Raw genomic sequence first — 23,295 nt, forward strand, 5'->3', positions numbered from 1 at the left:
AAAAGGTGAATTCATTCTTTCCAGCAAGGAGAGGAAATGAATCTTGATTCCTGGGATATGGTCAGTAACACTAAGGGAGATTGTCCCCGAGAAGAGAAGTTTTAGTATATTAAGAAGAATGCAAGATTTAGAGTTGAACTTAGGCTTGATTCTAGTTCTGTCCCAGAAGAGCTGTGAGATCAAATTTTCAGAGGTCTGGCTTTTTCATTTGTGAGATCAGTGTGATTAACTTGATCTCACATCTGAAAAATGTTGTTGTACTAGGTTGGAATAAAACTCTTTATAAATATTAAGATACTATATAAATGTAAAGTACTTGCTATTAATATTTCCCCAAAAGGTATAGGGCTATAAAATATTAAACTTAAAAAAAATTGGTCACAAATCTAAAATGATAGGATGAGTCATGCAAAATACATATTAATACAGGCCTGCCTAAGGATCAAATATGAAAATAAATTATTTGTGTTTTCTTTAATTGGAGGTGCGATTAGGCTTCAATGACAGTAGACGAAAAGTAGGATTATAATTTTTGTTTATATTTGGAAATCATATAAGCATATTATTTGTAAGCAATTATATATTTATGTATAAAATATATAATCATATATATTTGTAATTGTATAAGTCATATATGACACCAATTCATATTATGCTGAATTTTTCTTCCTGAATTCTTATGCAGAAATATTTGATACACTAACATTTAAATTGAAAATAAGCTAGGAAAAAAGTGTTTCTGGTTTTATTCTCCTTCCAGTGGCCTCTCTTTACAAAAATGCCAAATTGGGACATGAAGACATGTTACATGAAACACTTGTATTTTTTAACTTCAGTATTCTACATCAGCTCAGGCCAAACTGAATGACTTCAGCTATGTTGGTATAGAGCTAAGTCTGAACTTAAATGCATTTCTAATATCACTTGCTGCTTACTTCATCATTGAGCTCTCTCTGAATATTTCTTCAATAGATGGTGGCTTAGCAAGTCGCCTACAGCAGATTCAAGTGCATGTGTTAGAAAGAGAGGTCTGTGAACACACTTACTATTCGGCCCATCCAGGAGGGATCACAGAGAAGATGATCTGTGCTGGCTTTGCAGCATCTGGAGAGAAAGATTTCTGTCAGGTGAGAGGATTCTGGTTTTATAGGTGGAAAATTGCTGTCTGCTGGAGAGTTTCTATAGACAGGAGAAACCACTGCTGAAGCCACCAACTTGTCATGTGCTTCAATATCACATCCCTGCATGAAGACCAGTGGGGCAACAAAAGTAATAACTTAATTAATCCGAATTTGCTGAGATGTCAGAGAGTGACTGGAAGCAGCTGTACAGCGAGAAAGGCCGGTGGGTTCATACAGGAGCTGGTGAGAAGGTAGGAAATAGCAGAGCCTCTCAGCAGGCCTGAGCAAGGGAAGGTGTATTCAGGTATACTTTAGGCTTTCAGAAAAGGAAAAACAAAGGTTCTAAACTTATGTGTCCTATTTATGACTTAAAAGTTTTATTGTTTTATGTTATCATTAATCTCTGTACTCTCACTTAATTTTTCCACCACAAATTAAAATAATCACAAAGATGTCTATTGTACAAGCTTGATATTGGCAAGTTCATAATTAACTAAGAAAAAGACAGAATGTGAATGAACAGATTGTACAATGCCAGCTTTAACATTCACAAAGTTAATGGAAGAATGTGACTTTAGATATACATACGACCGAAGAGTTTCTAACACTCCATGTGCCCACCTCCAATCCCTGGTTTGGATTTGAGGCTACCCACGTAAGGGAAAGTTTGGGTCCATAGGGCAGCCCAAATTCTCCAGACTTATCACCGCTACTGGTCTGGTGTAGAGAGGAAAGAAAGAATGAATCTTGTTTCTGCAGCTCTTTGATAGTTTTCCCCAGCACTCAGTGAAGAAACATGCAGCAATAGATTTCACCTCCCTGAGGGAGAAACAATTGGGCATTAATCTAGGTGGATGTCCTTCCGTGTGAAAATATGAGAGAGGGAATGAAGTCCCCTTTAACACTGACTATAAATTTATTGTCATTAACCCCTTCCTTTTGTAGCATCAAGCGCTGCTTAAATTCGGTTTTAATTTTGCATATATTTATTTGCATTTCCCAGAAGCAGACCCTGAGATAAGGATTCAGGTGCAACGGTCTGTTTTAGAAATCATAGATATCACCGGTAGGAAAGGGAGGTGATGGTACAGGGAAGGGAAGGCAGCCTACGCATTATTAAGCCATCTGCCATAGTGAGGGCCTAAAGCTTAATCCTGCAGGAAACTCAGGGCAGTGATGCTAAATACACGTGATGGATTTATCCATCTGAGGGGCGAGGGAGCTGGGATATTTATGTACTACCTTTCCTGGAGCCATAGTTTGAGTGCTGCTGTGGGAAAGGGCTGTTTATCCCTCAGCACTTCCCATACTTTAGGGTTGCCTCCTGGGTGGAGTGGAGAGTGGGGAAGACCCCAGACACAGATCCAGGACATGGGCTGGAAGATGAGAGGAATACGGAAAGTGCACTCCTGCTGTCTGCTAGACTACATAAATGTTATCTGATAAAAATCACAAAAGTACTCTGAATTAATGTGTTCATTCTTCCCCTCAGTCTATTGCAGGATTTCAGGGATGGCTTTTCTTTCTTCAACAAGAAGATTACAAGTAATTATGTTGTCTTTTACATATTTGACAGCATCTAACATTACAGGGTGAGCTTATTTTGTGTGGAAAGAAAAGAACTAGAGAGGGTCTTAGAAAGGTCCATGTCACAGGTGACCTAAGTATCATGATCTCAGTTGGCACTTACATTTTCAGTTATATACAACTGTCACTTTGGCTGCAGCATGACCAAATGTACTGCCCATATATGGGAGGAAAACTAGAAGTTGAGATTCTAATAAATATGGCTAGCTTTCTATTACAAAGAACATTGAGTTACTAAAAGGGTGACTTTAGAAACTTGCTTTGACAAAATAGTCTCTAATACTTCTATCAGGTAATTGATTTTTATTCTCCTGTGTATACTTAGAGGTAATAGACCTGCTAATGTGCTTTCTCATCCAGGAAGGTGGGAATAACAATATTGGAATGCAGAGACATGAGGTTTTCAGATATGCAGTGTAGTATCCTGTTGCTCTTTGCTAACTGGATTTCAGATTTTTTATTCTAAGTTCTTTTTCAAGTTTTAATTTTGTGCTTATATAGTAGGTGTATGTATTTATGGGGGACATGAAATTTTGATACAGGCATACATGGAATAATCACATCAGGGTAAATGGGGTATCCATCACTTCAAGCATTTATAATTTGTGTTACAAACAATCCAATCACATCGTTTTAGTGATTTTTAAATGCACAATTATTATTGACTGTAGTTACCCTGTTATGCTATCAAATACTATTTTTTTTCATTCTAATTTTGTACCCATTAATTATTCCCACTTCCCCTAGACTCAGTCACTACACTTCCCAGCCTCTGGTAACCATCCTTCTATACTCTATCCCCATGAGTTACTGAGTTACATTGTTTTGATTTTTAGCTCCTACAAACAAATGAGAATAGGCGAAGTTTGTCTTTCTGTGCCTGGCTTATTTAACTTCACATAATGACCTCCAGCTCCATTCACGTTGTTGCAAATGGTAGGATCTCATTCTTTTGTATGGCTGAGTGGTACTCCATTGTGAACATGCACCACATTTTCTTTATCCATTCATCTGTTGATGGACACTTAGGCTGCTTCCAAATCTTGGCCATTGTGAATAGTGTTGCAGTAGACATGGGAGTGCAGAAAACTTTTCAATATCTTGATTTCCTTTCTTTTGGGTATATACCTAGGAGTGGGATTGCTAGATCAATGGCATTTCTATTATTTTTTGAGGAATGTCCATACTATTCTCTGTATAGTGGTTGTACTAATTGATGTTCTCATCAATAATGTACATGGGTTCCCTTTTTCTCCACATCCCTGTAAGCATTTGTTATTGCCTGTCTTTTGGATAAAAGCCACTTTAACTAGGGTGAGATGATATCTTATTGTAGTTTTGATTTGCATTTCTCTGATCAGTGATGTTGAGCACCTTTTCATATACCTGTTTGCCGTTTGTATGTCTTCTTTTGAGAAATGTCTATTCAGATCTTTTGTCCATTTTAAAAATCAGATTATTAGATTTTTTCTATAGAGTTATTTGAGCTCCTTAAATATTCTGGTTGTTAATCTCTCGTCAGATGGGTACTTTGCAGAAATTTTCTCCCATTCTGGGAGTTGTGTCTTGGCTTTGTTTTCTTTGCAGTGCAGAAGATTTTTAACATGATGTGATCTTATTTGTCCATTTTTGCTTTGGTTACCTGTGCTTGTGGGGTATTACTAAAGAAATCTTTGTTCAGTCTAGTGTCCTGGAAAGTTTCCTCAGTGTTTTTTTAATTAATTTCATAGTTTGAGGTCTTAGATTTTAGTCTTTAATCCATTTTGATTTGACTTTTGCAAATGGTGAGAAATAAGGATCTACTTTCATTCCTCTGTGTAAAGACATCCAATTTTCCCAGCACAATTTATCGAAGCGACTGTCCTTTCCCCAATGTTTTTTTTTTTTTTTTTTGCACCTTTGTCAAAAATTACTTCAATGTAGATGTATGGATTTTTTCTGGGTTTTCTATTCTGTTCCATTGTTCTATGAGTCTGTTTTTATGACAGTACTGTGCTGTTTTGGTTACTATAGCTTTGTAGTATAATTTGAAGTCAGGTAATGTGATCCTTCCAATTCTGTTCTTTTTGCTCAGGATGGCTTGGCTATTCTGAGTCTTTCGTGGTTCCATATACATTTTATGATTATTTTTTCTATTTCTGTGAAGAATGTCATTGGTATTTTTTCTAACTTATTTTCATCTACAAAGTCACAGATCTCTCTTCACAGAATAATATATGTCCTCAATCACATTGATTGCCTTCTAACTGGCCATGTCTTGCCTTAGAGCCTTAGCCCAGATGTGTCTTTTGCATAAAATGTTGTTCCTCCAGATTTTTAGAAAGCTGGCTCTTTCTCATCCTTTATGTATCAGCTGAAATGTTATTGAAACTGCATATACATACATGCACATGTAAGCACACATATACCTACCTTTAGTCTATACCATTCACTCTGAGTATTTCTTTTGTAGCTACTATTGCCATCTTACTTGTTTATACTTTGTTTTACTCAATATGTCTGGCTCACAGTAGGCATTGAATAATTTTTTAATAAAAAAAATTCATTTGTGGCTAGGCACGGTGGCCCACGCCTGTAACCCCAGCACTTTGGGAGGCCGAGGCAGGTGGATCACGAGGTCAGGAGATTGAGACTATCCTGGCCAACATGGTGAAACCCTGTCTCTACTAAAAATACAAAAAATTAGCCGGGCTTGAGGGCACGTGCCTGTAGTCCCAGCTACTTGGGAGGTTGAGTCAGGAAAATCGCTTGAACCCAGGAGGCGGAGCTTGCCGTGAGCCGAGACCGCACTACTGTACTCCAGTCTGGGCAACAGAGCAAGACTCCGTATCACAAAAAAAAAAAAAAAAAAAAATTCATTTGTTCGCTGAATATTTACTATGGACTAGACCATATGGTAGGCACTGGCAAAAAGAGATAAATTGGACAGATTTCCTGTATCATGGAATGTTTGTGATTGCTTGAAAAATTATGTATTGGGTACGCATTGGTACTGAAGAAAATCAATGATTTAAAATAAAACACTTGACTGGATACATCAGACCATTGTCCAACTGGAAAGGGGTCTTAAATGTAGTTGTTACGTGAAAAAATTAGGCCCAGAGAAAAGGTTAATTGTTCTACATTACAGACTAGTGACTGTACCTCTTTTTTCCCAAGTTAAGGTTTCTTCTGTTAAATTCTTTATGTAAAATAGATATTTCAAATATGTACCATCAATTTATGTGTCATCAAATATGTGCACAATTTATCTAACAAGAAGACAAATAAATGACTTAGTTTGGTCCTAAATACATTTGTGTCCATCCACTTCCTGCAAAAGACTTCATTAAAAATTGGAAAGCCTACCCTAAAAAGATGAAAATCCTATGTATTAAGGCTTGCTTGGATACAACTAGTTTATAAAATTTCACTATAAATTAAGAAAACGTTTATTTAGCATGTATTATGTGCTGAGTATTGCGGTAGGTTTCCTAGGATACAAAGTTGAATCCGATGCAGTGCTTACCCTCAAATGGGGCACATGTTGTAAATAGAAAGAGACATAAACAAGGGCATATATTGGGCACTGCCATTGATTTTCACATTGAACCTCAAGAGAGATGTAGAAGAAGTTAGTGCTAATTAATAGATAAATGTGTGTGATGTACATATTTTGGTTCCCTTAATAATAATACCACTGTTGATTTTCTTCAAAATCTCTTTCTGCTTATAATTTATCAATTTAAACAATGCAAATATTGGGAGAAATATTAAAGAGAGACGCTTCCATCTATGTGAGCTTCTTAGTGCTTGTGGGTAGTATTTTTGCCTTTTGAAATGTGTTTAATCATGACCTAAGTAGCCATATCTAAGAGAGTGAACAAAATTAACTATAAGTTAAATTTCCATGTGTCTTTCCTTGAATTCAGTAATTCTGTAAGCCCGATACTAGAGCAGTTTAAGGTAGTTCCATTAATGAATATTTATCAGTTTGATGGAAGGGAAAGAGCACGGAACTTTGGCAGGTGACATGGGCTCAGATTTTACTGCTGCTACTACCTGTGTGTGAAATGGGACAGGTCACTTATTTCTCTAATTGTAACTTTTCACATATAGTATCTAAGTAAGTTAAATTAGTTTGACCCTTTAAATCTTTGAAATTGTGTAATTTTGGTACCTGCAAGGAAGCCAAAATAAAATTGGAATACTAGAATTAGAATGAATACATTTTAATAGATTTAAGTCAGCCTTTCACTTTTCTTCACCTCACCACCAACACCCTAGTTTCTCTGTGTATGTCACAACTCTACTCTTTGATCTGAATAGATTGTGTCAAGAGGGACCAGTGATAGGGAAAACACTACATGTAGAGGTTACCACCCAATGACCCTAACCCAATTTCCTTAAAAAAAAAAAAAAAAAAAGAGAAAAACAAAACAGGCAGCGCATTTCTTATGATGAATCCATTTGAGCCACTGTGCAGTTTTCTAATTAAATTTTTATTTTTAAAAGATGCTTGAAATCTTAAATATTACAGTTTTACTAATTGATATCATTTAAAAACTATGTCCCTCCAGTGGAGCTGGGAAGACTTAGTAATTGTTTTCTTCTTATGTGAACTAAGCTTTATCTTCACCCTGGAATCAAATTACCATCTGATTGTTCATAAATTTTGTTTGCTTTTGCAAAACAGTGAATATATAGTATGTAAAAATGGAAATTGACAAAGAACAAATCTTATTAAACACATTACAAATATATTATTGGCCATTCTTGTTCTAAAAATTGAAAGCAGGAGCTTCAGATTAAAACAGTTTTCTAGAACATGTTTTCTTGGTGTTTCAGGGAGACTCTGGTGGGCCACTAGTATGTAGACATGAAAATGGTCCCTTTGTCCTCTATGGCATTGTCAGCTGGGGAGCTGGCTGTGTCCAGCCATGGAAGCCGGGTATATTTGCCAGAGTGATGGTCTTCTTGGACTGGATCCAATCAAAAATCAATGGTAAATTGTTTTCAGATGTTATTAAAACAATACCTCTTTCTTTAGAGTGGGTTTGGGAACAGTGAGTGTGGTATAAATTAGCGTGAAAGAGAAAACCATAGAGTAGAATTTCATTTAGTTACTAAACACACTAAAATGCAAGATTCTGCAAAATAAGTTCTCCCATGTGTAGAGTTAGAGTAAAACTGACTTTTTCTGAGGCTGTTTTAATCCTGGATTTGTTTCTTTTTTGATAGTGGCTGCTTTGGTGCCGACTATATTTTGTCCTCAGGCTTTCATCTTTATTTTTAACATGTTCTCCCCAAATACAGGTCCTGCTTCACTTCAGACAAATAATAAATGCAAAACCTTAAAACAACAATTGCTACCACCCATACCTTCGCCAGGCAGTGCATCTTGGACAGGTAATAAATGTTCACATTATCCCATTGCATTGTCTGTCTAGCTTTGCTAAATTTTCTGTGGAACACTGTAAACTCTGTGTTTTCCTTCTGGTTGGTAGATTTAGCTGAAAGTGGGGAGAGTTGTTATTATGATTGCTGGAGATAATTTCTACCCCAAAGCTAGACCTGTTGCAGATGTTTTTAAAAATTTTGTGGTTGTGAACAAGTGCTTGAATGTTGGAGAATTACATAGAATTATTTTAAGCTCTGAATCTGAACAAAAGTCCTTCTATATGCAAGGATCTTGCTAGGTAAAGACTCTAGGTATGAGATGACTAAGACCAGCATCAGCATTAGTATTTCTCTTCATTCTTCCACAGCTGTCACTGTCTGTTGGATAAAATAGGATTTTGATTTTTAGTCAAAACTAACAGCAACTGGAGGATTAGAAATCTCTAATAGACTTGTAGGAAGATAGAAGTTCTATTTTATTATCACTCTTGGTTTCCAAGTGGTAGTCTTTCTTTTGTTGTCCACGTCTTCCCCTTCCCCAATGCATTCAACCCCAGTAAACAACTAGGAAGAGTTTAAAGAAAATGTAAGGTATAGAAGGTAGAAATGCAAGAGTGAAGACTTTGAGTAGAAGAAAGAAGTTGAGATCTAGCGCCCAAAAGGAGGGGATGGTCTTAGATAGGAGCAAAATACACATCATCTATAGTTAATGGATGGAAGGCAGGATCTTGAGGCACCAGTGCAAGTATGAGGTGTATGGGTATGGATGGAGATAGGAACTTGCGGTATTTCTCTTCTGATTGCCTCTTTTTCTTAGCAGGTGAACAAAAAGAAGGGGTTGTTCAAGAAAGTTTGATTTTTTAAGAGAAAAAAGGATGAAATATTTCTCTAGAAAATGGTATAGTGAATACAAAGATATAGTAGGACTGCTGGGTAGCATAAAGCCCCCCTGAGATGAACGATCATAATTTGAGAGAGCAAAATGCCCCAGTTAGCTTAGTTGTATGTTTTCCTCTGGACACACTGAGGTAGATCCAGAGTAGGTAGAGTATAGATTTAATCAAAGTGGAGTGTTCCCAAGTATGTGAAGGGTATAAGGGAATTCAGAGTGTATGTGAATAAGTGGTTAAAATGATGGATCATTGGAATTTAGGATGGGTAAGGAGTGAAATGCGGATGAAATATTTGTTTGGGACAAAAATAAGGTGGTAGGACACGTAAATTATGAGTCCCAAAAGGTGGAAGGAGTATTAAGGGAGACTGAAAAGATGTAAGGTCGTGGTTGGAGAAAATGGTTCCTGAAACTGAGATTACAGAAGGCTTGGAGTTACTGCTATTGATCAAGTGTCTAGGGGTTGACCATAAGGATAAGTGGCTGAGGTCAGGTGGAAGACAAGATCATTGCAGGAAAGTTGAGGAGCTGGGAAACTTCAGTGCTGGAATCATCATGTATATAGTGATTGAAATCAGAAAGAACTGTGACAGGAAAAGTGTTGGAGAAAATGACTGCTAAAATCTTCCAGGAATGAGGAGTGGACCCAGGACCATTTGTCTGGCAACATGAGTCAAAGAGTCAAAGCTAGGGATAGGTAGAGTTAGGTTAAAAGTAAATCTGGACTTGGGATTGAGACAGAGAGCAGACTTGGGTCCAAGATCCTATAAACTATTGATTTCAATGGACTGAGTTGAATGAATTCAGTGAGTGCGTAAATAGGTTCATCCATGTAAGGCACTTAAAACAGGAAGGACCTGACCCGAGATAAGGGTCCATAAATGGTGGTGACAGTGCCATCTAATGTATTTTTTGAATGACCTTATTCAGGTCATTAGAAACTGAACATTGTTAAAATGTAAAGAAAATGTTTCTCTTTTAAATATGTTCAGAAACAGTTATGCATGCCGAAGAACTTTGAAAGTTTTACATAGAGAAAGGTGTTGCTTTGTTTTATTCTATAATTATTTTCAGAGACAAAATGTTAAGACCATGCCATATTTAACACCCACCCACTCCTGCCACTTACTTTTTACACTAGGGAGTTAATGAATCTTAGCAATAGTTTCTTTCAGTTGTTACTCCCATTTATATAAAGTCTTGACTTGTTGGTAATTCATGGCTCTATGTGATTTCCAGTCAGACTTTTCACAGAGGATTCATATAGAGAGGGAGAAAAACTAAAAAGATTAGAAAGACAGGTTGAGGCCAGACTCTGAAAGATCTTGCAAGTTGAACTACTTTAGTTGCTTTCAGCAGGAAACCAATTTGATTTATTTTTATTTTATACACCATTCTCAGATGGTAGAGCATAGTGAGGGAAGATTATAGACTGAAAGATCATTTGGTTTACTATTAAATCAAAATGGTAAATATCTGATTAGATTCTTGTAGCCATACAGAAAAAAAAAAAAAAAAAAAAAAGAGGACTAACAAAGAAATGACAGAGAACCAAACAATGGAGTAGAATCCTAAGTTTCTGTAGCACTTCATTTCCCTTATTCCACTTTTCACCTACCTCTACTGTTAATAAAAGCATGTTTACATACCTCCTCCTCAGTTATAGTATTAATTTCTCTAGGGCAGCGCATGCATAATTGTGTATTCACTAACACGTACATTCAAATATGAACATAGAATATTTCATTTTTTAATTGCTCAGAAAGTTTTTGTCAAAGGAATAGACATAAAGGAAGAAGAGAGAGTTAAGGACGAAGCCCTGATGAGGACATAAGAGAAACTGATTGTCGAGTCAATGGGCCATGGAAAAACTGACATCTGAACTGCAGAAGGTATCCCAAAGTTCCAAGGGTGCCCTTGGACTTAGCAAGCTGAAGAAGTGAGACATCTCAGTATATCCAGCAAATTATGTTTTTCATGACCTCAGTCACAAGCTCCAATGAATGTAATCATTTGTCCCAGCAAATTCAGCTAATTTAGTGAAGCTTTTAGGAACAGGTCTTCAGCTGCATCTCAAAGAAGGAAAAAAAATGAAATCCTGCTGGGAATAGAGAATGCAACCTACTGTCTATTTTCTTTTTTTTTTTTTTTTTGAGGCGGAGTCTTACTCTGTCGCCCGGACTGGAGTGCAGTGGCCAGATCTCAGCTCACTGCAAGCTCCGCCTCCCAGGTTTACGCCATTCTCCTGCCTCAGCCTCCCGAGTAGCTGGGACTACAGGCGCCCGCCACCTCGCCCGGCTAGTTTTTGTATTTTTAGTAGAGATGGGGTTTTACCGTGTTAGCCAGGATGGTCTCGATCTCCTGACCTCGTGATCCGCCCATCTCGGCCTCCCAAAGTGCTGGGATTACAGGCTTGAGCCACCGCGCCCGGCCCCTACTGTCTATTTTCTAAGAAACTTTAAAAATTCACTTAAAATTGATTCAAAATAATTGTGATTTAAATTCTACCTGTATAATATCAAGAAAATAAGACACATTAAATAGAATGGTTTTCTAACATAATAATTTGTAACTGACAGTAACAAAGTCTTAATTTTCTTCTTTCAAGCCGAGGTTTTTCAGTCTTGTGGTAGAACCTGGTTCTTCTTTGCTTTATTTATGTTGGTCCCTGGTGTCTGTGTGTTCTGAATTGCAGGCTGTTGCTCTGAAGCAGAGCTAGAAAAGCCCAGAGGCTTTTTTCCCACTCGACGATATCCACTGGATTATAGAGGAAGACTGGAATGTTCTTGGGTGCTCAGAGTTTCACCAAGCAGTATGGCAAAATTTACTGTTGAGTATCTGTCACTCCTGGGGTCTCCTGTGTGTCAAGACTCAGTTCTAATTATTTATGAAGAAAGACACAGTAAGAGAAAGATGGCAGGTAATCCTTCCTGGCATATAAACTTTGTGCTAGGAGTCTTGTCCATGTAGGCAGCTTATTATCAGGAATGAGTCTGACTTGGTAATAATGCTACCAAAATGTTGATCCACGTAATAGGAATGTAATAGGAATGCTTTTCTCCTTGCAAACACCCTTAACATTTTTATTATTATTATTATTATTACTATACTTTAAGTTCTGAGTGACATGTGCAGAACATGCAGGTTTGTTACAAAGGTGTACACATGCCATGGTGGTTTGCTGCACCCATAAACCCGTCATCTACATTAGGTATTTCTCCTAATGCTATTCCTCTCCTACCTCCCCACCCCCCAACAGGCCCTGGTGTGTGATGTTCTCCTCCCTGTGTCCATGTGTTCTCATTGTTCAACTCCCACTTATGAGTGAGAACATGCTGTGTTTGGTTTTCTGTTCTTGTGTTAGTTTGCTAAGAATGATGGTTTCCAGCTTCATCCATATCCCTGTAAAGAACATAAACTCATCCATTTTTATGGCTGTATAGTATAACATGGTGTATATGTGCCACATTTTCTTTATCCAGTGTATCATTGATGGACATTTGGGTTGGTTCCAAGTCTTTGCTATTGTGAATAGTGCTGCAATAAACATACGTGTGCATGTGTTGTTATAGTAGCATGATTTAAAATCCTTTGGGTATATGCCCAGTAATGGGATCGCTGGGTCAAAAGGTATTTCTGGTTCCAGATCCTTGAGGAATCGCCACACTGTCTTCCACAATGGTTGAACTAATTTACACTCCTATCAATAGTGTAAAAGCGTTTCTATTTTTCCACATCCTCTCTAGCATCTGTTGTTTCCTGACTTTTTAATAATCGCCATTCTATCTGGCATGAGATGGTATCTCATTGTGGTTTTGATTTGCATTTCTCTAATGACTAGTGATGATGAGCTTTTTTTCATATATTTGTTGGCCACATAAATGTCTTCTTTTGAGAAGTATCTGTTCATATCCTTTGCCCACTTTTTGATGGGATTGTTTGTTTTTTCTTGTAAATTTGTTTAAATTCCTTATAGATTCTGGATATTATACCTTTGTTAGATGGATAGATTGCAAAAATTTTCTCCCATTCTGTAGGTTGCCTGTTCACTCTGATGATAGTTTCTTTTGCTGTGCAGAAGCGCTTTAGTTTAATTAGATCCTATTTGTCAATTTTGACTTTTGTTGCCATTGCTTTTGGTGTTTTAGTCATGAAGTCTTTGCTCATGCCTACGTCCTGAATGGTATTGCCTAGATTTTCTTCTAGGGTTTTTGTGGTTTTAGGTCTTATGTTTAAGTCTTTTGTCCGTCTTCAGTTAATTTTTGTATAAGGCATAAGGTAGGGGTTCAGTTTCAGTTTTCTGCATATGGCTAGCCAGTTTTCCCAAAGCCATTTATTATGTAGGGAATCCTTTCCTCATTGCTTGTTTTTGTCAGATTTGTCAAAGATCAGATGGTTGTAGATGTGTGTCATTATTTCTGAGGCCTCTGTTCTGGTCCATTGATCTATGTATCTGTTTTGGTACCAGTACCATGCTGTTTTGGTTACTGTAGCCTTGCAGTACAGTTTGAAATCAGGTAGTGTGATGCCTCCAGCTGTGTTCTTTTTGTTTAGGATTGTCTTGATTATACAGGCTCATTTTTCAAAAGCATTTCTATACACCAATGACAGACAAACAGCCAAATCATGAATGAACTCTCATTCACAACTGCTATAAAGATAATAAAATACCTAGGAATACAGCTTACAAGGGATGTGAAGGACCTCTTCAAGAAGAACTACAAACCACTGCTCAAGGAAATAAGAGAGGGCACAAACAAGTGGAAAAACTTCCATGCTCATGGATGGGAAGAATCAATATCGTGAAAATGGCCATACTGCCCAAAGTAATTTGTAGATTCAATGCCATCCCCATCAAGCTACCACTGGCTTTCTTCACAGAACTAGAAACAAAAAAACAAAAAAAAAACAAAACAAAACAAAAAAACCTTAACATTTTCAAGTACTTTGAATTGAGATAGCAAATATACTTAAGGTTGAGTGTATGTGCGTGCATGTGTGTGTGTGTGTGTGTGTGTGTGTGTGTGTGTGTGTAGGGAGGGGGAAAAAGGGCAAGAGGGCTCAACTTCTTCAAACATAGTGGAACCATGCCAGAATGCTGGAAGAATATATATTGTAAAAGAGCAAGTCAGAAGATGGTTAAAAATAGAGCAGGAGAGGATAGGTGAATGAAAAAATAAAGCAAAAATACATTAAAGGCTTTTAAAGTGGCAGGATTGAAAAGACCTGCTGAAAACATGCCAGCACTCATTTTTCATTTCATGCACAGAGAAACCTGTTCTTGTTCAACAAAACAAACTTGCCTCCTCCCGTTCGCACACATGTAATGAAAGCTTTTTGGCTCGCAGTAAGGAGGGAGGTGGGAGGTGATTGAAATAATTTGGTTAATGGGGAAATCTGGAAAGAAAATAAGTTTGTGTATGTCATTGACCATGTGTGTGGCATCTATTTGTGCTTGATTCCAAAGTGCGTAGAGGCCGGGGAAACTGCTGTGATGGTGGGATTGTTTTCTTAGGACAAACTCTGAGAGATTAAATCACTGGGTTAGAAAGCAAAAATGTTTGCTTAAAGAATCTTTCTTTATAAGCACAATCTAATTTAGACTACAGTGACACAATTCATTAGCCTATCTGCTTGGCACATTTTCCCCCTAGAATCAGATCACCTCCTTCATCCCCCTTGATTAGAACAGTTCCAGGGCTTCTTGCAGCGAGAATAAAATTCACACTCCCTGGAAGACTCCCTCTCCATCAGCTCATGGGTTCCCAATACCTCTCATTCTCACCTTGGGACCATTGTCTGTCTATTCCCAGCACTTTAAAGAGCTCCTTCTCATCCTTGTGCCTCATGTCCTTCAATTCTTGATGGAATGTCACCTTCTTAATGAGACCAACATTGACTGATGTATGTTGCATCACACCACTGCCTCCAGACTTCTCAGTTCCCTTTTCTTAGAGCACTTATTATCTTCTAACACAAGGGTCTCCAACCCTCCAACCCCGGGGCCGCAGACCAGTACCAACTTGTGGCCTGTTAGGAACTGCGCCACACAGCAGGAGGTGAACAACGGGCAAGCGTTACCACCTGAGCTCCGCCTCCTGTTAGATCAGTGGCAGCATTAGATTCTCGTAGGAATGTGAACTGCACATGCAAAGGATCTAGGATGCCTGCTCCTTATTCGACTCTAATGCCCGATGATCTGAGATGGAACACTTTCATCCCAAAACCATCCCTCCCACTGTTTGTGGAAAAATTGTCTCCCACGAACCTGGTTCCTGGTACCAAAAAGTTTGCAGTCCGGGGTTAAAAGTTTAGAATCACATTATAATTTTTTTTTCATGAGTATGGCTTATCTGTGTCTTCTCGATTGAGTATGAGTTTCATGAGAGCTGGAGTTTTTGCCTGTTTGGATCAAGAAGCCTCAGTGCCTAGAACAGTGCCTGACATGTAGAAGGCGCTTCATAAGTCAGTGAACAAGAGAATTGTCACCTCCTCAAAGAGGGCCTCTCAGTCTAAAGTAGCATCATCCATTCCTTCCCACAGTCATTGTCTGTTACATTGGCTTTCATTTCATCTTTGATATCTCTATGAAACCATTTTCATTTACCTGACTAAAATGAAAGCTTCGTAAGAGCAGAGACCTTGCTCTCTGTTCCCTTCTGTATACTTCCAATGAGGTCAACACCTAGGGATTCAAAACGTTTTCTTTTTTATGAATTTTTGCTGAGTTTGTTTTTTTCATGAAGATTTGTTAAATTACTCTTCAGAAAGGCTAACTTAATTTTCACAGTCATTAGCAGTGCCTAGGATCTTCTTTCACCATGCCCAGAACCTAATATGTCAATTTAATAGGCAATTGTCCCTTAAAAATAATCATTAATGGAGATAATTTCTTTTTTGCTTTTATTTTTCTTTGTTTTAAGACTATGTCTCCCTATTTTGCCCAGGCTGACCTCGAATCCCTGGGCTCAAAAGATCTTCCTAGTTCAGCCTCCCAAATACCTGGCATGTGCTACTGTACCCAGCTTGTTTTTTTAAAAATTAATTGCCATTGTCTTTTGTGCATTTTTAAAATTTGAGTATTATTCTTTCCATTGCTTTATGAACTTTATATAAAAGATATTTTTCCTTGGTCACATCTATTCTTAATGCTTATTCTTAATGTTGTCATAAGTTTATTCTTAATGCTTTCCTTTGTCATTAATTTATTCTTAATGCTTATTCTTAGTATTGCCATTTGCTTTTGTATTATTTATTATGTTAATGTAAATTTTTTAAAATTTAATTGTTTATCCATACATGTCTTTGATCTTTGGTTTTTATCTCATTGCTTTCATGCTTAAAAATTTATTCCCCATTCTGAGGTCAGAATGTTTAATTTGAAAAAAAACTTTCAAAAATCATGCTGAAATATATTTTCTCATATGGTAAAGTGACTCTATAGCTGCTTTCTTTTTAAAAAGTCTTTTTCTTCCGAATTGATAGCACTATTTCTATAATATACTATATTCTTATACAGAGAGACACATTTTCTGGGGAAACTTGCCTTTATCATTATTGCCTATTGAAAACCATGCTTGACTTCATTGTAGATTACCTGAGGAATCCCTGTAATTTTCCAACCTAGCATTTCTTTAATTTTTGAAATTGTCAGCTTGAACTTTGTGGAATTGTTCTGTCCCTTCAGATTATATCTAGGAGAATAGCAAGTCTATAATGGAAATATCATTCTTTACTTAAATTATATAGTATTCTTTTTTTTTTTTTTTTTGAGACGGAGTCTCACTCTGTCGCCCGGGCTGGAGTGCAGTGGCCGGATCTCAGCTCACTGCAAGCTCTGCCTCCCGGGTTTATGCCATTCTCCTGCCTCAGCCTCCGAGTAGCTGGGACTACAGGCGCCCGCCACCTCGCCCGGCTAGTTTTTTTTTTTTGTATTTTTTAGTAGAGACGGGGTTTCACCGTGTTAGCCAGGATGGTCTTGATCTCCTGACCTCGTGATCCGCCCGTCTCGGCCTCCCAAAGTGCTGGGATTACAGGCTTGAGCCACCGCGCCCGGCCATAGTATTCTTTACTGTAAAATGCTGTTTCTCCCTGTTAAAGGTAGCAATTCATTTAAAAGTTACATTCACTTCTATTTGCTACAAAGAAATATTAGTTCATTCTTCAAATAGCATTTCACCATTGTATACTTTAAAAGGCCAACGAATGTTTTTCTTCTTTTCTCTTTCTTGGCTCTTATTCCCTCCCTCCTTTCATCCTACAAGTATTTGTGAAGCACCTACTATTAGCCAGGGACTGAGTCATCTTGGTTCTGAGGATTCAGTAGTGAAAAAAATAAATTTTCTGCCCTTATCAAGCTTATATTCTAGCAGGGAGAAAACACATAATAAGATAAAATGTAAGTCATCTTAGATGGAAGAACTAAGGAAGAAAAAATAAAGTGGGAAAGGAGAAAAGAAGTATCTGGGATGTAGGTGCCACATAGTTGTATGTAGTACAATCAGCAGATATCTTTCTGAGCAGGTGACATTTAAATAAATGTTACAAAATGATACTGAATTATTTTTAGTGTAGAAGAGTTTGATCCTAAGAAACTCACAGGTTCTTTCCACACATGCTTAATCAGCCCTCTGAATCATGTCAGAATTATGATTATAAATTTCCCTTCTATCTTTGACTTAAGTTCTCAAAGCAATCAATAAAAGACTATAGGCAAATAATGCATTTTCAAGTAGAAAATATTTTCCATCATAGATCTTCATGGTGAGGTATTTTTAATAAGTAGGTTACTTTTCTAGGAGAAAAAGGTCGTATCAGTCATTTTAAAGATAAAATAATTTACTACCTACTGTCCTTCAGGAAGCACTGCAACAAAGTAGATAATGATGGATATTAGATACATGGACCCAAGTTGAAGATCCTAACTTCCCACCCCACTAGTTTGTGATGCTGAGTGAGTCACTTGTGTTCTGGAATCCTGTTTCCTCGTTTTACAGAATGGAATCAATTCCTACCTTGTGGGTTAAATTAATTGCGCTACCTAAAATATAGAAACTGCTGTACAATTGTCATTCTTATTTTTTTACTAGAGTTCACTTTTTAACCTAGGTGGATTACATGGGAGAAGACTTTGCTCAATGACTTTCATGAGTACTGAACCGCTAGTGAGGGTGCCATTCCAGTCCTTTGTACAAGGTGCATTTGGCATAAGCTATATGGTGTTGAAAGTCCTAGGTATGTCTGGTTTTTTTATAAACTTGTAAAGGCTAAAAAAATCAATATTACTCTATTTAGGAATATTTCAAAACATACACAGCATTTTGAAAGAAATTATGTTTCTGTGGGGAAATTAGTATGTGTTTGAAAGGAAAATCTACTTAAGTCACCTAAGATTTGATCAATTCCAAAAGGGAAACTGCTCAATAGAGAACTTGATTGAATTGTATAGGATTTCTGAAAATGGCTAAGATATGTTGGTTGCAAGATAACTTTTGTCTGTGGCTGCAGTTTTATACCACAAAGAATGGTTTCTGCAGCCATAATTCTTGTGACTCAGAAGATTTGGGTTCTAAATCTTGGCTGGTTGATTAGCTGTGGACAATTTATTATCTCTGATTAGAATTTTCTTTGTAATGATATAAGAAAAAATTAGAATAAGTTTTGAAAACAAACTACACAAATATTATATTCTAGCATTGTAAGTGTAAACGATGTAATTCAGAGTTGTCAGATTGAACTTAGAACATGTAATTAGTGAGGTTTTTTTCTTCTTGATATAGACAACTGAAAGCTAGCTTCCCCCCTTGGCACCTAAAAGCATTGCTGAGAATATATTTTTCTAGACCTGTGTATACTGCATATTTGGAAAAAGTTAAGTGAGTAATAAAGCATTTATATCATATGAAAGTTTTCTCTTGGAAGAATATATTAAGAATACTGCTTTCAGATGGAATTAGGCAGTTAACAGGTATTATCCATAGCTGTGTCCTGTAATCTTCCATAGACCCTAGGCTATGTCAGAGATCATTCTGAGAGATGTGCTTGTTTCCTGTACCTTTTGAATATTTAAGATGGAGAAAATTTTCGGTGAAACCAACCACCTCCCAATAATTACTTGTTTTCCCAGGACAATTAGGGAAGAGAGCTGTTTACCTTGATCTGAAAAGGCATATAAGAAGCCTGTTAAATATTGGTTTTATTCTCATTTTCTCTGCTTCCTATTCTTTTAGGTCCAAAGGACAGTAAAATAACCAGACTTTCCCAGAGTTCAAACAGAGAGCACTTGGTCCCTTGTGAGGATATTCTTCTGACCAAGCCAGAAGTGATCATGCAGATCCCAAGAAATTCTCACAGAACTACTATGAGGTAAGGAAGGAATTATTATTATAATGGAAGAAGTGTGTGAAAAAAATGGCTTGACTGACATCAACACTTGGTATTTGCTTAAAACTTTATTCTTCACCTCTTTTCCATAAAGAATACACTCTTAGGTAACCCCTAATCTATGGCCTTTAATATGGAAACAAAACAAAACAATGTAAGAATGTTCTTGTTTATAAATTGTACTTTCTCAACAAAATAGACCATGTATTACCAAAGTGAAAAGTCAAATCTCTACAAAGAATGTTGGAGGCTGATATAATGTATGTAAACTATTTGGGCACATAGTAGATACTTAATAAATGATGCATGGGAGTTTGGGGCAAATTCTGGCACATGTACGTCCTTCAGATTTTGTAAATTTTCAATCAGAATTTAAAACAATATCCACAATTGGTCAACCATTCACCATAATGTGTGAACTTTACAAATTTTGGCAAATTAGGTATTAGTTGATAAATTTGATATAATTTAAAGAGCAAATCTTTCTCTCTCACAACCATAAGGAAACAGGCACAAAAACTAAGGCTCACTGGGGCTCAGTAACATTGATGCATCAATTTCTGAGCAAAATAACTAACAATATATTCTGTTTAGAAATAATTTCTGACTTTGTTTCATCTGTGCCATAGTTGCCAATGGAAGTTAGTCGCCCCTTTAAATCACATCATTCAGCTTAATATTATCAACTTCCCAATGAAGCCAACAAGTTTGGTCTGTCATGGTCATCTGCATGTTTACGAAGGATTTGGACCAGGAAAAAAGTTAATAGGTAACTGGTTTCCTATGAATCACTATGCTACTGATTTTCTCTTATGAAACATGTTTAGATTGTTTTATATTCAATATGTGGCTTATAGGTGACATATACTAGTCTCTTATAGGATGTTGAAATAGACTTACTGTTAAACTTTTGTCAGATTTAAAATTAAGATGTAAAATCTCAGGTTTAGTTAAAAACAAAGAACAACAATGTTTCTTACATGGATCACACCTAGATTAAATTTGCTCGGAAATACTAAAAATAAAGAATGAATGAAGTAGTTTTAGACAAAAACACAAGAAAATTAAGACTATAAAATTAATAAGGCAAAATAATCATAGCAAAAGGCATTACATGAGTTTATCAATTGGTAGTAGTTAGAAACCTGGTTACTGTGATTTAAACTCATTATTTTCAAAGAGAAATGCAGGTGCACTGCTAGTTCAACAGTTGAACTCCCCCAGCACTAAAGGTACTTCAATTATTTTGGCTTTTCCCAATGGTTGCATAATGGCTATTTCAGTTCTCATCATTACATTGATGAAAGAAGGGACAGGGAGGATTATCCCTATCAGGAAAGCAAACATGTTTCCAAGAATCCTGTAGCAGACTTAAATCTCTGGCCAGAATTGTCACATGGCCATGCCTGACCAGAGGGTGACTAGAGAGAAGGGAAATGGAAAAGCATTTTGGGTGATCAGCCAAGATTTCTGGACACCATGGGATATAGAAGTCCACAGTTCTGAAATCTGATGGTTCTGGGTCCGTATCTCTGTTCTACCACATACTAGTTAAGTGACTTTGGGAATGATCTGAAATCTTTCTAAGACTCAGTTTCCTCATTTGTGAGAGGAGACATCCCACCACCATGCACACTATGGTCTATGAATTCCCAGTTTACTTAATCAAGAAATAAATGTGTAATGAAGTAAAAGCCCAGCGAAAGAGGATGTATGGCTTTTTGCTGGCCTTTGCCTTCCTAAGAAGGACCCAGATACAGGTGTCACTCTCCATGCAGGTAGGGTCCTCTCAGAGCGGATAAAAAAGTCAATTGCTAAACCGCTGTCATTTTTATTCTTCAGATTTACAATACTATCCTAGAAGTAAGTGCACTAAGAATATTTCTGTTTCTATTTAGGAGAATGTCGATGAGCACCGAGCTTTCTTGGTTCTTAAGCCAATTCAGCACTAAGAAGACCACAGCTTCTTGTGGGGAGACTGCAGTATCTACGAAAATGATGTATACTTCTACCGTTCTTGCCTTACAGAACACCTGTTACCATGCACTGCCTCATGAGGTTGTTTTGAGAATTAAATAAGAGAAGGCATGTTAATCAATACTAAGAAACCAAGCTTGTATTTTGTTTGGATTAAAAATATTTACTCTGATTCCTGTTCTTAAAATTGTGCTGCTTGGAGGAAAAGTTTAGATTGTCTCCCTATTGCCTCTTCTATGGGTGACAGGGCAAAAAAAGATTGGAAAAACAAAGAATAAAGAAGGGGACAGGGAAGGAAGAGTACATTAGTAATGTCAGTTATCACTTACAATATTAATCAACTATATATCTGTTCTTTACTTAGAACTAATTCACAAAACATACTATTTTATATTTCCTTCTCCCCAAAAGTTTTATGACTCTTTTTCAATTTCTCTAAATAGGGTTTACAAGCTCTGTGGTATAGGGAAGGAAAAAAATATTTCTCTTCTACCCATCTATCCAGAGGAACAAATCCTGTGATCAGAAGTTTAGAACTTATAGCCCAGCCTCTGGGTAGGGGAGAGGGACTGGAAATTGACTTAATCAGCAATTGCCAATGATGTGATTGATCATGTCTATGTAATGAAGCCCTCATAAAACCCCAAAAGGAGAGTTCAGAAAGTTGGGTTGGTGTACACACCGGAGGGTGCTGGGAGGATGGTGTACCCAGAAAGAACAGTGAAGCTCTGTGCCCAGACTCCATATCTTGCCATATACATCTTTCATTTGACTGTTCCTGAACTATATCATTTGTAATAAGTAGGTAAACACAAGTAAAGTCTTTCCCTGAATTTTGTGAGTTGTTTTAGTAAATTATCAAACCTGAGGAGGGGATTGTGGGAACCTCTGATTTATTGCTGGGCAGTCAGTAGCACATGTGACAACCTGGACTTGCAATTGGCATCTGAACTGGGGAGTGAGGACAGTCTTGTGAAACTGAGCTCTTAACCTGTGCAGTCCATGCTAACCCAAGGTAGATAAGAATAGAATTGAATTGTAAGATACCCAGTTGTTGTGGGGGGAAAAAATCCCATACATCTGGTGTGAGAAGTGAAGTACCGAGAGTAGCAGTAGTTGTAGGAGAGATAGAGATTTTTCCTTTAGTTGGTGTAGAGAAGTTTTTGTTTTGTTTTGTTTTGTTTTTTGTTTTTTGTTTTGTTTCTCAGACCATCTTAGCTTCATGGGCTGGAACTCTGGCAATGATACTGACACAAGACAAAAAGAGAAAAACTGAATTTTCTTAACACATATATCATGCCTATATGGGAAATTCAGTGGTGAGTAACTCAAAGAAGTGATTAGAACTTGGGCTTATACAACATTTTAACAAAAGAACAATAAGAGAAGTGACAAAATAAAGGAAAAGGACCTTGAGCTTCTAGGGGTGGCATATTGTAGGAAGGTGAATATATTGGGGACAGTTGTAGAAAACTAAGGTTTCTTTAGAAAGATTTGTTATGTAGATTCTTCTGGTGTCATCTCTGGGCTGATAAGAGTCTAGATTTGTCTCTAAGAATTGTTCTGCCTTTCCTAGTGGAGAGAGTGGGAGGGCAGAGAGTTTTTCTTCTGTCTATATTTTTTTCAATTGCTTTCTGCTGAAAATAATCTTTGTGCCAGGGTAGTATACTCTCAGCCACCTCCGGGTTAAGTCAATGCTTGACCTCAGCAGATTATTTGATGAACATTTGACAGAACCAAATAGGATTTATCCCAAGAACACAAGGAAAATTGAATATTAAAATGTATTGTATATTAAGATTTTCTACTATAAATTAGAAAAAATAGATACAAATTATATAGCAATTGTAATCTTAAAACCATAGCAGTAAAATGTAGAAGATATAAGAGGAAAATTACTTCAATTACATTTAGCAATAAAGGCCATATGATAACTAGGAATAACCTTAAATTTGA

General features: G+C 37.0%; 1 protein-coding gene across 1 annotated transcript in view; it reads left to right on the forward strand.

The window, feature by feature from the left end:
• The window catches only part of OVCH1 (ovochymase 1), a 56,208-nt gene extending 34,734 nt beyond the window's left edge, over positions 1–21,474 (forward strand). Inside the window, exons 19-26 of the mRNA XM_033222536.1 lie at positions 973–1,127; positions 7,536–7,692; positions 8,004–8,096; positions 11,675–11,899; positions 18,088–18,213; positions 19,209–19,344; positions 19,992–20,131; positions 21,261–21,474. Coding sequence (XP_033078427.1) covers positions 973–1,127; positions 7,536–7,692; positions 8,004–8,096; positions 11,675–11,899; positions 18,088–18,213; positions 19,209–19,344; positions 19,992–20,131; positions 21,261–21,274 — 1,046 coding nt within the window. The 3' untranslated portion in view covers positions 21,275–21,474. The remainder of the gene's footprint in view (positions 1–972; positions 1,128–7,535; positions 7,693–8,003; positions 8,097–11,674; positions 11,900–18,087; positions 18,214–19,208; positions 19,345–19,991; positions 20,132–21,260) is intronic.
• The last annotated feature ends 1,821 nt before the right edge of the window (positions 21,475–23,295 follow it).

Source organism: Trachypithecus francoisi, unplaced genomic scaffold (genome assembly GCF_009764315.1).
Source record: "Trachypithecus francoisi isolate TF-2019V2 unplaced genomic scaffold, Tfra_2.0 Lachesis_group11, whole genome shotgun sequence".
NCBI lineage: Eukaryota > Metazoa > Chordata > Mammalia > Primates > Cercopithecidae > Trachypithecus > Trachypithecus francoisi.